We start from the raw sequence: 15,907 nt of genomic DNA on the forward strand, positions 1-15,907 counted from the left end.
GTCCTTTACAGTTGTGTGCATATGAACAGATGGCCTCCTGGGGTGTTTCTCCATAACTTTGCTTGAGAATGACTGTATTTCTAATCAGAGGCCCCATTCTCCGGAGCACTAACTTCAAGTGGGAGGGAACACTGTCAATAACATGGTCCCTGCCCTCTCCCCAGGGTCCCCTGTGCCCTGCCCCCATCACCCTCCAGGTGGAACTGCAACCTCTGGCCTTGGTGACCTTGCCAGTGGCTAAGACACTTCAGAGAAAAAGGAGCCAAGCTGGGAAAAAATCATCCAGCCAAATTTTGTGTTTTGTAAGGGCAGAAATCCACTCCCCGCCACTTCCTGCCTCTCTTCGTGCATGTCACAAAGTGATTTCCAGGTCTCCGTCAGTAGTTACCAACTGTTGGCAGCCGCAGGTACAGACGACTTTCTGAGCATACGACAAACGCTCTCAAGCATCCTTTAGGAACAGCACCACGATGTGGGCCGTTAAAAAAGAAAGTTCTCTGTTCAGTGAGTGGAAGCTTAGATTTTCAAAATAAATAAGCGGAGCTTCAACGAAAGGCAAACACTTTTCGAACCACTGCAGCCAAGGGCTCCGTGTAAAGAGGAAAGGCGCACCGAGCCTGGACCACCGATGTGGCCCCAATCCGGCTTCCTCTACAGCAGAAAGAAACCCCTTTAAAGCTATTAACGTTACCAGCATTGCTGCGGAAGCCACCAAAGCCACACGTCACACGTGCCGTGATCCTGGGGCGCTCTGTCATATGGTGTGCTGCCTGCCTGCTGTGTGTCGGCCTCAAGCTTCTTCCCAGGCCCTTCCTGTGGCTTCAGTAGCAGGGGTCAGGGTGCTCAGAACTGCCCCCCAATCCACCACGGGGTAACATGCCTGGTCAACTTGGTTAAAAGAAGAGAAAAATAAGCAGGCTCTACCCCAGTCAATACTGGGACCCAGAGAGGCAGGGATGGCTCCAGCCCTCTGCTTTGTGCTAGTGCGGGATCAAGTTGGGATTAAAGGAAAATGACACCATGACCTGCTTTGTGACTCAGTTGTACAGCAAAATGCAGTCCGCCTCGCCCCCTCTCAGAGTCAGCTGCTCCCCCCCCCCACCACGGGGATAGCAGCACCCATTAACTGACTCAGTCACCTAACACCCACCGATTGATTCACGCGGCATAAAGGGAAACACCTGGAAGAGCCTGGCACAGAGCAGATGTCAATAAATGTTTGCTGAGCATGAGTCAGCATCGTGCTCAAGGAAAGGTCAAGTCCCCCATAGCCTGTGACTTGAGGGTCTTCTAATTACTCAGAGATAATCCTTGAACTCGGACTCCCAACCAACCAACCCACTGACAAAATTCATTTGCTTTGGCTCCTCCCACAGCACGGGGTCAGGCCACTTTGCCCCACTTCAGCAGGGCAATCCTGAAAGAAGCATTTAAGTTATTTTCTTCTGAGAAATTCACTCATCGGTGTTGACGTGAGCCCAAGAGCTCCCGGGCGAGATGAAGAAAACACACCCACCAAGTTCTCTAATATCAAAATAGAGCAATTTATTCAACACACTGAATATGATCTGTTGATTCTCTCTTGAAACAAATGAGCTACAACACACAAGGTGATTCTTTTTCTCAGAGAGCGTGAGGGTGAGTGGGGTGGAGGGAGAACAGAACGGGGGTCAATGTGGATGGAACAGAATCTGGGAAAGGCTGACAGAGAACCACATCTGGCTGCACGTCTGACACAGACAATAAAAACCGCAGAAGCCAGAATTCGAAACATCAGAGAGTGGCGGAAGTAACATTTCTGCATTTGACAAGAAACACGATTAAAAAAAAGGTGGAACAAAAGGTTAGAAAAGAGAGAAATAACAAGGAACAAAGCAGACGCTTACGTTTGACAAAGTGCACTTCCCTTGGCTCCGTGATCTATCTTTAGAGACAAAACGAAAGTCAAGTCCTAGCTGTCGTGTGGGGTCAGAGGGGTGAAACCCTGTAACGTCCCCGGGGTGGGGCGCAGCATCCGTCCCAGGTGTGTGCGGGGTGTGCTCTTGGTCACTTCAAACCCAACAAAAGGTTCTGGATACGTCTGTTTTCAGAATCAAGGTTAAATTTGGTCACTAAGACTTGAGCATTACTCAGAATTTTTAAGCGCTGTAAACAACGTCAAACACTATCACTCCCATGGGCCACCCCTTGAGGACAAAGCTCAAGGTCCTGACTTTTCCGGCAGGGCGGACGCTGGCAGGCAAACATCAGAGGTGCAATCAATAGCTGTCATTCAGCTGAGAACGGGGATGGATCTGAGGGGCGCCGACTGCGTTCTCAGGCTTGGTCCCCCGTGTGGCCTGCGGTGAGCTCCCCTCCGATGGCTGGTCACGAAGCCAGGGATGTGGACAGTCTGCCTCCATCATTGTCAGGTTCACTTCTGTGCAGAGGATCAAGCCCATGTGGTCCATGCCTTGCAGCCCTTGGCTCCCACCTAACCATTCCCAAGTGGTTCAGATCTGTCAAGTGGCTAAAGCCAACACTTCAGCGAGACCCTGGCTACGACCTTTACGTGTGGATTGTCTAGTGAGCCCCTTATAGTACGTCCTACCATCGCCACCCCACAGCAGTGTGTGGCCTGTCACATACAAGCCGTGTCCTGACCACGGGCCGACCCTCGACAGCTGAGGCTCTGCAGAGATGAATACATTTTTATTTGGGGAGGGGTCAAGATGGTGTTCATCTGGACCCCCACAAACTACATCCCAAGCCTAATGATTTCTTGGGTCAGGAAACTATCAATGTACCTGGGGGTGCCTGCTAGCTTCAAAGATGGGTGACTCCACAGAACTCTGACCTTTGCTAAGAGTTTAGTAACAGAGTCTGAATCAACTACCGAAGAAATCAACAGAGCGCTCTTTGGTCTTCCACAGCTGGGGCTGGAGTAATTCGCATATCCACGTGGAGGCCCACCCGTGATCTGAGAAGGACGAACGCGGCCTGGCTCCCACAGCTGGTCCCGGCACCCTCCAAGTTCTGCAGGAGGCCTGCACTCTGCCCTGACGGTGGCCTTGTGGCTCCACGGATGGACGCCACCTCTGAATAACATCCTGTTTCGTTGCTGGAACACACCCCCGCTGAAACCTGCCCAATGCCAGCACCCCCAGGCCTGGCCAACCTCCCCATCCCTTCCTCCACCCGCAGGCAGAGGATGAGAGAAGACGCCCAGGCCTCCAGTCCTTTCCCCGGCTAATTTAACCGATGGGTCAGCGGCGGGGTATGACAACAAGAGTACAAAGGTCACCTGATCCAAGGAAGGGAAACTCCTCTAGGAACACAAAACCATGTTTAACTTTTTAAAAACAGTAAAAAGATTCACTATTAAAATAAAGAAAAGCTTTCTCCTAGTCCCTTGTGAGGGAAGGAAATGATGAAAATGGCAGAAATTATTAGTGACATTCTACCTAGAGAATTTACCTTCAGGGTTGAAAAATCTTCCATCTCCGTGCATTTTTGTCATTAACAGACCAAGTGAGATCCAGGGGCCCTCACCGTCAGCCTGGCAAGGACCTGCCAGCCTGCTCTCGGTGAAGCGGCCATTGGTAGTTACACTGCTGCGAAAAATATGTCGAAAAAGATGTAGCCTGAGCCGGGCTGTCGGTTCTGATGGCTTCTTCGGTACAGTCAGGTTTGGGGAATGCTTCTCGGGGCCAGAGGGTCCTGTTTTTCGCTTCTCTCCTGCCAGCTCCGAAGGTGGCCGTGCCCCAAAGGACGCCTGCTCGTCCTGGAGCCACAGAGCGGGGCCTCTTCTGTGGCTGCCGAGCCAAGGACTGACTCTCTTCTGCCCAGAGTGCCAACCACCTCTCATGAAGCTGAAGGGAGAGGGAAAAGCTACCTCAGCCCCTGCCTGTGGCTTCCTAAAACTTATTTAAAATATGAATCACACAAAGCTCTCTATGTCTGATGGCCCTTTTCGGATTTTAAAATTGCTTTAACATAAAAATATTTTCTTTTTCCAAAAATACTCCGGGCTCTTTCTCTTATAAGTCATTTTTTTTCTTCTGTAAAAAGTCCCCCTGCCCTGCCTTCTTACATAAAGCACTTATGCGCCCAAAGTGCCCTTGAGACCTAGGATCTGAAGCAACTATGAGAGAGGGACACAGAGAGGGGGGTGGGGGCCGGGGGAGGGAGAAAGCTGTCCGTCAAAGATTTTTATCGTCGTGTCAAAGATTTTGTCGTCATGTCCACGAGGCTGCATCTACTGAGCGTGGACTGCAAATCGCAACCACACCGAAAAAGGAAAGACGGGGAGGGGCAGAAAACAGGAGGAAGGAAGCAACAAGCCAAACAGTTTCCATCTCAGATGAAAGGCCCCCAGACGACAGGATTCCAGCCAATAGAAAAACCACTGGACAAAGAAGATTCTAGAAAATACAAAGTGTTGGGATTACAAATGCACGTTTCATCGGTACAAACTGGTCTTTGAACATCTTTTGTGAGAGCAACTGTAGTGTCCAAATTGTCAAGGGGAAAAAAAAACCCACCACGTGGAGGAATTTTTTTCCCCTTTCCTTTTGGTTTATCACAGCACTTTTCTCTTTTTTTCTTTATTTGGCACAGCTTTTTTTTTTCCTCTTAGCCATCAGAGCCTGTTCTGGATGGAACCCAAACCGTGCACTGTCTGGCTGGTAGCTTCGTGTGCAGGCTGAATGTTCCAGGTGGAAACCATTCTTTCCCCTTTCAATATGACTGTGTGTATGTTTCTGTTTGAAACTTCTTGATGAAGGTTACGACAAAATATAGACTCCTGCGGCCAGGGATGAGTGGATTCCAAAGTCCACTCTAACCAAGTCAAGTTCGTACAGTTTGGGAGCTGACAGGACTGTCTGAGGGTGCTGAACCCCACATGTTCGCTGCTGGTCCGTTAGAACTCTTTGCTTTTTTCTACAATATTTTGTGTTTACTTTCGCAGATCTAAAACACACACCTGGAAGGAAAGAGAAGGCGTTATTATCTTGAGAGACAACACAATGACGTCTTTAGAGCAGAGGCTGGCAAACTATATGGCCCACGGGCCAAATCCAGCCCACTACTCACTTCGTATAAATAAAGTTTTATTGGCACATAGTCATGATGGTTCAGAGAAGCTCTAATAACAGGTTAGTGTCTGAGGATCTGACCAACCAACCCCAAGCAAATAGCACAAAGGGGAAAAGCCAAGTCAAGGGCAATGCTAGGAAGTAATGGGGTGACAGTGACCACCAGCAGGTGTCACAGACCAGACACCTATGTGGCAGGGCAGATGACAACTCAAGCCTGTGAGAACATTTAGGGGCCATGTGGACACTCGGCCAGCCAGCCCACTGCCCCCTGCCTTAGAGCTCAGAGCAATCTCAAGTTCAGGGGTGAATCAAGAAGCTGTGTGATCACGTGATCAGAAAAGGGCCACTGAAACCAGGGAGACTTGTGGAATCAGAGGTCACGCCTTTATCACCAGAGGGCCCAGGTTGGGGGCACAATCACGGAACTAAGGCAGGAGCAAGTTTCTCAGCCTTGGCACCAATGACATTTGGGACGAGATACTTCTTTTGTGGTGCCATCTTGTGCACTGTAGGAGATTTAGCAGCATCCCTGGCCTCCACCCACTAGATGCCAGTAGCACCCCCCCACCAAAATAGTGACAAGAAAAATGCCTCCGGACATTGCCTAACGTCCTCAGGGGGCCAGAATCACCCTGGTTGAGAACCACCAATCTCACTGAGAAAACGTCCACTGGAATGACATTCTGGAAGGGAGGAAGAGATGGCCATTCTCAGACGTGGTGCCAACCCAACAGGATCCACCCAGAAGTTTCCTTCACCCAGTACACGTCTGTTGAGTGCCTGCTGTGGCCCTCGAAGACAAGGACCCATCACACTCCCCGGAAGCACACGTGGTGTCAGCTGCCTGGCTTTGCGTCTTTCCGCCCTCCACTCCCCAGCAAACCATAGGTGCTGCTTACAGAGCCGTCGGACGCACTGGCGCCCACTTTGTCCCCTCGGGCGTTCCAGCAAACCTCAAAGATGCCGCCAGTGCCACGGTAGCTGTGGACGAGACTTCCACTCTGCAAAGCAAAGCAATCGTCACTCATGATGCAGGGGGCACTTAGCACACTGATGTGGCGGGATGGGCACTCCTCGCCACCCCCATGCGTTATCACAAAAATTTTCACATGAATGGAAGTTAAAAGAGTTTTCAGAAAACACTGGTGGCTGGAGACATGTGTCTCTCAGACTTGCTACAATGGGGAGTGGAAGTGACCTATGGCTGCCCACAGAATCCACCTCCACATTTCAGCCAAGGTCACCCTCCCAAGGGCCATGGCCAGCCAATGACTGGTGGCAGGAGACTCAGGCAGCCCTTCGTACAAGACAGGAACTAGGTGAGGAACAAGTCAACAATATTATATATTTTTCTATATTTAGAGAAGGCATCCACTTCACTGAGGATTAAAATGAGCTTTAAAATGGCTCAAAGAGTTTTGTGATTTGTAAAAAAGGGGTGAGGCGGCCGGCCCCATGGCCGACTGGCTAAGTTCGCACGCTCCGCTGCGGCGGCCCAGGGTTCCGCTGGTTCAGATCCTGGGTGAGGACATGGCACTGCTCGTCAGGCCACATTGAGGTGGCGTCCCACATGCCACAACTAGAAGGACCCACAACTAAAATATACAACTATGTATTGGGGGGATTTGGGGAGAGAAAAAAAAAAGGGGTGAACTGAGGCTGGCCCCATGGCCGAGAAGTTAAGTTTGTATGCTCTACTTTGGCGGCCTGGGGATTGCCAGTTCAGATCGTGGGCGTGGACCTACAAACCGCTCATCAGGCCATGCTGAGACAGCGTCCCACACAGAAGAACCAGAATGACTTACAACTAGGATGTACAACTATGCACTGGGGCTTTGGGGAGAAAGAAAAAGAGGGAGATGGGCAACAGACGTTAGCTCAGGGCCAATCTTCAAAAAATAAAAACAGAGTGAACTAATTTGATGAGTAATTTTTGACAGTAGGCGGTACCTAACCAATCATGTCATTTGTCAATGATGTCATTCTACAGATCCATCACTATTTCTAGTATGTGTTTCACGAATACAGACTCTCACACCTTATTTCCGGGATGCATGTTTTCCGAGCAGCCTATCTAGGGCTGTGAGGCTCAGCTCCATGCCAGGCCACATAGGGTCCACTATTACCTCTCTCTGCCTGAGAGGATGTGGTTCATGTCACGCAGTCCCTGGGAAGCCTGAGGTCTCAGTGGACCTCCTCCTGCTCCATGCCAGTTAACCTGGCTCATCTATCACCTTCCCCTGCCACAAGGGGGGTATGGACTTGAGAATGCAAACCCATCTGAAAGTCAAACAAGCCAAAGGGAATCAGCAAGCTGGGTCGATTAAGAGGGGAGAGGGGAGGCCAGTTAATCAATCACTGGAGGCCAAAAGAGATCGTTGGCCGTTTGCAGTGACTCCAGCCATCCTACCATTTCTCTCTTTCGTCAGCAGGAGAACCGGGAGCTGACTGCCCAACAGAACACCTGATACTCTATTAGTTCTCGTCCATTTCCACTCTATATTCAGAATTCTCTTATCCTCAGCGTGGCCAGAGATACCCCTAGTGGCTACATTTACTCAAATACTGTCTCCTTTTAGTCCTGCTAACAGGACAACCCAATATTGATATACCTTTGCTACCCAAACATAAAATATTTCCATTTGAAGAACTGAACTGGCATGACAACAGCAGACAAATATTCCTTCGTACTCCCTCACTCGCTCCACGGAGAAGCTACAGAAGTTGCTGTGGAGCGGGGGAGGTCAGGGCTGGCCTTGTCTCAGTTGGCTGGTCCCCCAGAAAGATCAGATGGACAGACATGTCTCACCCCAACTTTAGTACCCAGAGGGCAGCATCTCTGGCAATAAGATGACTGGGCTACACTTTTCAGAAATAACTGTTTGTGCCCCGGAAAAGGATGAGGCAAGTAGAAGGTTTCACACCAGGGACTCAGAAGAAGTAACAGAGGACAGTGGTGGTCTCTGGGGGGAAGACCTACAGCCCATACGGAGCACAGGGCAGACGGCATTCGGCCTGGGGTCTGCCTGGGGAGGTGGGGTTTGCTTCAAGGCCCCGTCTGAGGCAACTCATTCCTGAGCATGAAATCCCCAGGTGCTGTTCTGAGCCTGGGTCACCGAAAATATGATTCTCTGGGTGTTGCTTTCAGAAAGGATTCGGCCACAGGAATCGGGGCATTACCTGAGTATTCCAGATATGCACGCACTTGTCAAAGGAGCCGCTGGCCAAATATTTCCCGTCAGGGCTGAAAGCTACACTGTAGACAGGTTCCTGATGCTTGGTTAGCGTGTGGATGCAAACGCCTCGCTCGACATCCCACAGTCGAACCGTGGAATCAAACGAAGCACTAGAAAGACGAGAGAGAAAACATCAGCACAGAAACACGGTGGTTTCTTTCTGTTTCTCTAAGACATTTAACAGGCATTGTGAGCTGTTTTTCTTTCCGAGCTTTTATGTTTCAAGAGAAAATAAATGGTATACTTTTTCTCTTCTAAAATGTGACTCAGACGTATTGAAAACAAAGCCACAGTTATAAAACAAATCTTTCCTTTCTTTTCTTTTTTTTCTTGGTGCTATTAGGGAAACAAATTGATATCTGCATTTTCTATAAGTACGAATGACAGATAGTTTTGTAGAATATTTACCACATTTCTTAAAATGCTCCTATAATTTAAAACACAACATCTATTGTTATCAACTGAGATAATGCTGATAGCGAAATTTGAAAAAATAGCATGAGTGAATAGAAATTTTAATCCAACGGGATTAAAATACAATTGCCTCCAAATAGGCAGTCACACTGCCGAGGGCTGCGCGTTTTGGGTATTTTCCAGTTTAAAAGAATAGTGCATCTCACAAGGCTGCCATCTGGCAGTCTTTCTCTCCACAGGGATGCATTAGGCACTGGTAGGGCCCTTTTATACTCATTGACTAAAAGGAAAATTTATGCTCATCATGGGTACCACGTGACACAAAAGCACCTTCCAAGTCATCAAAAAAAATGATTGCAGTGTGTTCTGTATCATCGTCATTTAAGTGGATTTTAGGACAATTACTTGAAATAAGAGAATTACGGCCTTTGTGTTCTTCTGGTTCAGCCTCTCAGTTGACACAGGGATTCTTTCCAGTGTTTTCTAAGAGACGGCCTTGGGTGGCGCACTTTCAGCAACAAGTGCTTGCTGCTTGGCGAGGCCGCCCTGCCCCCACTGCTACGCTGTGGAGGGGAGGTGCTTCCTCAGCTACAGGGGACGGTGCCACTGGTCACCTCTCCCCACAACTCTGTTCTCTGTAAGGCACGGAATAAAGCCCCTGCTGCTTCCTGGGAGGGAAGCATCCCTCTGGAGCCCTGTCTTCTCCGGGCTAAACAAACACCTCCATTTCTTTGGATCATGGTTTCCAGACCCCTAGGTATCCGAGCATCAGCCTCAGAATCTCTTCAGCTTGTTCTTCTAAACGTTCTCATTAAAACACAGTACCAAGGCAGAATGGGAGATCCCGAATGGGGCCTGAGGAGTGGCGGGATGAGACAATTCTGGTGACTGCAGCCTAAAGGGATGTGGCTTGAGGAGGCCACTGTGGTCCCTTCTAACCACTCTTCCCTCCTGCTGGTGTCTGAGGGGGTGCACTATAGAAACGGGCTGGTCAGACCTGCCTAGGGCTGGGGACCCTTTATCACCACTCAGAAGTCCCGCCACCTGCAGCTCGGAGTCGCACTACGTCAACCAAGCCCAAGGTCCGAGCGGAACGCTGCTTCCCTTCTCTGCCGTAATAAAACCTTCCCCAAAGCCCAGTGCTGGAAGCCTGGCCACACCAGCCTCGTGGCTGAAACCCTCCTTACTGCAGGTCAGGGGTCATGTGATATGTATATCTTGCGGGCCCCTTCCAAGTGAGCTATTGTTTCATTTAGCTTGGAAGGAAGGGAGTAAACAAACTTGCAACACACCTTAGCAAAATTTTGTTTCCCCTGGATACGAATAACTTTTACTGGCTGTGTATCTAGCTCAGCTGCAGGGAGCAAGGCTGCTTTTGGGAACCAAGACTGGGCTGCAGGCCGCCCCCTTACCTTGCTAGCATGATGTTGGAGTTTGGGTTGCTGGTGGCTGGTCCGGTGGGACTCCATTTTATGGTGTATATCTCTTTGCTGTGAGCCTGAAGGTCATGGACACATGTATCCTGCTTCATACTCCAGATCTAGAAAACGTATCAGGAACAATGTGAACAAACCCTGTTTCTCCGACCAGGACTGGTCCAACATCATTCATTCTGTGAGCGCTCATTAGGTTTCTGGCCCTTGGGAAGCGCACCATCCATGCAGTGTGCAGCACGCAAAGGGGTGGGCAAAATGCTAGGGGGCAGCCGTGAGAAAGGTCACAGGGAAGGGAAGGATTCTCGGCAGGAGCTTTGATAAACAGGAGTTAACTGGAGGAGAGCAAACCATCGAGGGAGCAATGGGGAAAACGACAGAGGCAGCAGCTGCTCATAATGAAATAATCAGCCAGAGGAGCAGGGACTGCAAGACCCGTACTGAGTACATGGGGTCATCTCCGATCAAAGAGCCATCCTTTCCCACGACTTTACCTTTAATGTCATGTCATCAGAGCAAGATGCTAGCAACATTCCAGAAGGATCCCATTTGATGGCATTGACCTCATTCTGAAAGAGAGCAAAGGGTTTTAAGAAGAAAGGCCTGTGAGTAGTAAGGCAACCTTCCAGCAGGGGGCAGGAGCACTTCGTCAGCTCGCGAAGAGCATCTGTACCCACCCAGGATCTCAAAGAACGCCAGCCCAGGAGCCAGATATCTTCCTCTCCTTTCACTCTGCCTTTCTCATTTATAGAAAAGCAAGCCATATACCATACACAACCAGTCACCCTCATCCATATTTCTCTAAGGAAAAAAATCACAGCTAGGAAGGAAGCCCAACAAACTTACACGTAGTAAGTGTAGCACGTAAAACCAACAAGACCATTGCTACTTCAAAGCTGACTTTTAAAATCAATTTCCTACGCACTTTTAATACAACAGCTACTCTCTCTGTCTAAATCCGTACAAGACATTTCTCTGTTGGTGCTGTGTGGAGAGTGGGGGTTGCAGAGAAACAAAGCGTCTGACGCACCAGAGGCTAAATCCTGGAGGATGAGGGTAAGGGCGGAGGGGCCACACTGTGGCCAGGTCTGGAGGTGGGGGGATACATGCTGGGCATGGCAAGCCAAGGAGAAACGGTGGGAGCAAGGCGTGGGTCCTGGGCTTTCTACGAGGGTGACTGAGGGCCCCATTTGCCCAGGAGAGTCCCACGCCTGCCTGCTGTCCCAGCCTAACAATTAACTAATTTCACACTCATAATTAATTTTCTACTCCTAAGTGCTCTGGTTTGGATGATAAAGTTTATGGTCATGCTTCCTGCTATGGACACCGAATTTTGAAGCGTGAAGTGGGGAAGTGACAAGACCACATTTATGTTCCACGTGGTACCAACAGCGAATGGCCCAGAGAAAAGGGAGGAAGGAAGCTTGGAGTCCAAGGAGCAGACCACTGGGTGAGTCAGGGAAGGACGAAGGGGTTGGACTGGAGGGGACGGGTTGTGCGTGTGTACACACACACAGACGTGCATGAGAATGCAGGTCTAGGAGGACAGCAAAAGAACCTGGTGTCTGATAAGAGGTGCTGACCCAGGGACAGGCTTTGCCAGGACAAGGGCAACTTGGGTGGCTCCGACTGCACCTGCTGAGAGGAGAACCCATGGGTGGATCTCTTAGGGCCTGGGAATGTGGAGCTGGTCCCCACTGACCGTCCCCATCGAAACCACCTTTATTCCTCCACAGTGGAACAAACTCCTTCCTGAAAGTGTGGTCTTCCCTCCCTCCCTCTACAGCCCCAGTCATGGTTCCCAGGCAGCTCACAGGTCTTGGGAAGAAAGAGACTCCACTACACTAAACTCACGTCTTGTGCTGAATGATGAGCTGCAAAAAGACCCAAATGGTGTGATGGCTGGCAGTCACGAAGACTTCACACGCAGCCCTATTAAAAGCCTGGGAATAGTCTGGAGTTAGAGGAGAAACAGACTCATAGCAGAAAAATAAAGAGAAGGGTCAGTTTAGAGCCACAATGAGATGTTAACATGACGTATGATCCCTGTGCTCTGAAAGCACCTTTTTTTGGAAGCAGGGACCTGTGGGGACAGAAGTGGAAAAGGTGGGTACTGAGGAAACAGGTAAGTGCCGAGGACAATGGAATTTATGTCCATTAAATTAGTGGCATGGGATGTTGTGAGAAAGTTGAAGGGGAGCATTGCAGGTGTGAGGTGCTCAAACCCAGTAGGTCTTCCAGGAGGGCTGAGGTATAGGGGGCTTTGGACACGAGCAAGATCTGCTGGGAAAAGGCTGTGAAAAGCCTCTTGTGCCACACTAAGGAATTCAATGAGAAGTCAGCTGGCATTTGAGCTTCTTGGATTGAAAGTTGAAGTTTTCCACCAAATTTGGGGAAATTTGGCCATCATTGCTTCAAATAATTTTTCTGTTCCATTCTCTTTTTTCCTCTCTCCAATTATACATGTATGCTAGAGTGCTTCATATTGTCCTGTAGGTCATTAAGCCTCTGTTCATTTGTTCAATCTTTTATCAATTCTTCAAACTGGCTAATTTCTATGATCTCTCTCCAGGTTCACTAACCTTATTTCTGCAATCTCTCATAGGCTGTTATACCCACCCATTACAATTTTCATTTCAGACATTATACCTCTCAGTTTTCAGAATTTCATCTCAATGCTTTTTAAGAATATAGCTGTCCTTTTTCTGTTGACATTCCCAATCTATTCACTCATTACAAGCATCCTTTCCTTTATGTCCTTGTACATTTTTATAATAGCCACTTTAAAGTCTTTGCTGCTTGCTCATAACTGGGCTAATCCAACCACCTGAGATAGTTACAACAACACACGTAGCAAAGGGCTGCAGAGGAACTGGCCTGCAGTCACAGCATCTTTTAATCCTAGGCAGAGAGGCGATGGCTCCCCACTCCCAGCATATTCTCATGAACTCAAGTCCCATAATCAGAATTGGCACTCACTGTGTGTCCTTGGAAGGTTTTGACGGGGCGGTCACAGCCGAGCCTGCAGACGTGAATACACATGTCTGTGCTACAGGAGGCAAAGGTAGTGTTGTTCTGCCAGTCTACATCGAGAGCAGGGGCTGTGGAGCAGGGAGGAGAGGGTGGACATTTGCATTTACTGATTGAGCACAGAGCTCAGTTGATTCAGAACAATTAAAAGCACAGTCAAGAAGCCTTATCTAGTAACATGATGAGAAAAAAATACTCCCAGTGTGAACACAAGCTCTTTCCCTCCTAGGCCTTAAAGACTTCTCCTTCCGCATTTGGAGGGATGACCAGAAACTCTGGAGAGAGACCCCATGACACTTCAAGTGCCCATGGCATGCAGAGTCTCTTGCTCCCCTGGCACAGGTGAGAGGGGTAGGTGAGAAGCATGTGCCACCCGCTCTTGCACCTTACAGCTTCCAGGAATATCGCTGGCGTGGGCTGATTTGATTTGTTTTAGATAGGGAAGAGAGAAAAGGAGAGGAAGCAGATTTCTTATCCTAGATCAAGATATCCTGATTTGAAACATCTCCCACAACACATAAGACATCCCACCAACTGGAGGATGCTTAAGAGTTGACAAGAACCCCTTTGGGGACACAACTGGGCTCATGGCTCAGGACTTGTGATGAACACCTTATCTGGCTCCTGGGCCTTTCTCAGGTCCAGGTGGCCCCACAAGCTCTGTTGAGGGTCTGGGGGATGGTGACCACCCTCCTGACTCACGGCGCTCTCCCCTTTCTACTCACCTCCCCGTCACACTACTCAACATCTTTGTTCTTTCCCAACACTTTCATGCTTCTAGGGGAAAGAGGGAGTTAGGCTCCTGCAAGCCTCTGGTCACAGCATTTTCACCAACTGATCAATACATAACCTTGTCTCCTGTGTGTTTTCTTAAAGGTAAGTCAGCACTGAATTGGAAGAAGAATCCAGCTTACTCAGGATATGCTAACAATTGGATTACCCCTTCCTTTCCTCAGCTTTAAATAAAAGGTGCACCCCTCCACATGTCTACCTTCCATAATTGCAGGGATGGATCCTATTAGCTTCCATGTCCTGTTCCAGCCCCAGGTGGAGATTATGGTGAGAGGATTTGGCTGAGAGTCAGCACTGGCTTTTCCAACAGCAGAGAGGATCTTTTTTTTTTTTTTGGCTGAGGAAATTAGCCTTGAGCTAACATCTGTTGTCAATCTTCCTTTTTTTTTTGCTTGAAGAAGATTGTTGCTGAGCTAACATTTGTGCCAATATTCCCCCTACTTTATATGTGGGTCACTGCCACAGCATGGCTGATGAGTGATGTAGGTCCACGACCGAGATTTGAAACCATGAACCCATGCACCAAAGCAGAGCACCACTCAACCACTACACCACAGGGCCGGCCCCCTGGGGATCTCTTTGTTTTACATCCCCAGCAGAATGTTTCATGACAGCCCCACGGTCCCCGGGACATTTATCACGTGTGCCCAGTGGAATGAAGGAAGCAACCTGTTTGTTCAGAATGATGATCCCATGAGCCAGAGAGCAAAGCCCACAGTGGCTCTTGTTTACAACACTGCATGAGCAAAATCTCAAATTCCTGGGCCAGCCACTGCCTTCCAGGCATGCAATTAACGTGCCTGGAAATGTGACGATCTGGATGGGCAGTTCAGGGAATGGTGACCAGCACCTGGCCATAAAAATTAATGTCTACTGACCCTTGTCATCCAAAGAAGGGACCCTCTGTACTCAGGTAGCTGGCACGACTCTGAGTCGGCCTCTGCCACCAGGACCCTTGGAGCCCCCGATATGATCTCACCACCCAGTGTCGGTGAGTGACAGTAACAGGGCTAAGCTGTTCTGGGGATCTGTGTGCCGCCCGACCCACACGTGGGCCAGTGAGGTTCAGCAGCCAACACTATTCTCGGGAGACTCAGGCTTTTCTTTGCTTTTATTTAAAAAAAACCCATAATTTTGAAATGCTTACAGATTCACAGGAAGTTTCAAAGATAGTACAGAGAGATCCTATGTACCCTTCACCCAGGCTCTCCTCATGGCTGTATTTTATAACATAATACAAAATATTATGTTACGTATACTCTGGCGCACGCATGTGCGCACACACGCGCGCGCACACACACACACGTTGGTTGGGATCCCAACCTGCCTGCATTCAGAGCCGTGCCCATGTCCTGGTGGAGAAGTATGTTCTGTACTATGTGCAGCAACTTCCACACTATCGATGGTGTAAGATTGAAGCAACACCAATAACAAAAGTCACCAGCAGCCCCAAGAGGTGTATCCACTGGGGACCACTTTGAGGACAGCCCCAGAAGAAAGGCGCCACCTCTCCAAAGCAGCAGGGTGTAAACACAGCCTCCTGGGTCTGCCTCAGGCTGTGAGCTGCCTCCATCAGGAGGGGCACTGCTCAAAGACCACGTGGGATAAGAGACCTTGGCATCTATGCATCTGGCACAGTCCTGCCTCGTTGGGACCTCTGGCTCATAGTCTGCTCCCCGGAGGACCAAGGTCCCCTGCTTGGAGCCTTCCTTGGGCACCAGGATGGGCTGTGCCGTCTCGGGGTGAGCCCTTCCGTCACCCATCACCGGGCTCCCCAAACTACCATCAGGAAAGACACGCTGATCCCTTCCTGAGCACCACCTCAGGGACACTCGATCTAACACTGAACGTTCACCCCATACATTTAGTGATTTCCTCAAAATGGAACAGACACTTCGAGAAGGGAAGTGGCATCTACTCC

At 49.4% G+C, this 15,907-nt stretch overlaps 1 protein-coding gene across 1 annotated transcript; it reads right to left on the minus strand.

Annotated features, from left to right (window-relative positions):
* Nucleotides 1-1,525: 1,525 nt before the first annotated feature.
* TBL1X (transducin beta like 1 X-linked) lies at nucleotides 1,526-15,749 on the minus strand. The gene is made up of 7 exons (XM_046672909.1): nucleotides 15,428-15,749; nucleotides 13,144-13,322; nucleotides 10,659-10,733; nucleotides 10,144-10,271; nucleotides 8,262-8,427; nucleotides 5,981-6,082; nucleotides 1,526-4,966 (listed from the first exon to the last, which is right to left on the minus strand). Exons 1-7 carry the CDS (start codon nucleotides 15,747-15,749, stop codon nucleotides 4,940-4,942), a joined length of 999 nt encoding a protein of 332 aa, XP_046528865.1. The 3' UTR covers nucleotides 1,526-4,939.
* Between the last annotated feature and the right edge of the window lie 158 nt (nucleotides 15,750-15,907).

Source organism: Equus quagga, chromosome 10 (assembly GCF_021613505.1).
Source record: "Equus quagga isolate Etosha38 chromosome 10, UCLA_HA_Equagga_1.0, whole genome shotgun sequence".
Lineage (NCBI taxonomy): Eukaryota > Metazoa > Chordata > Mammalia > Perissodactyla > Equidae > Equus > Equus quagga.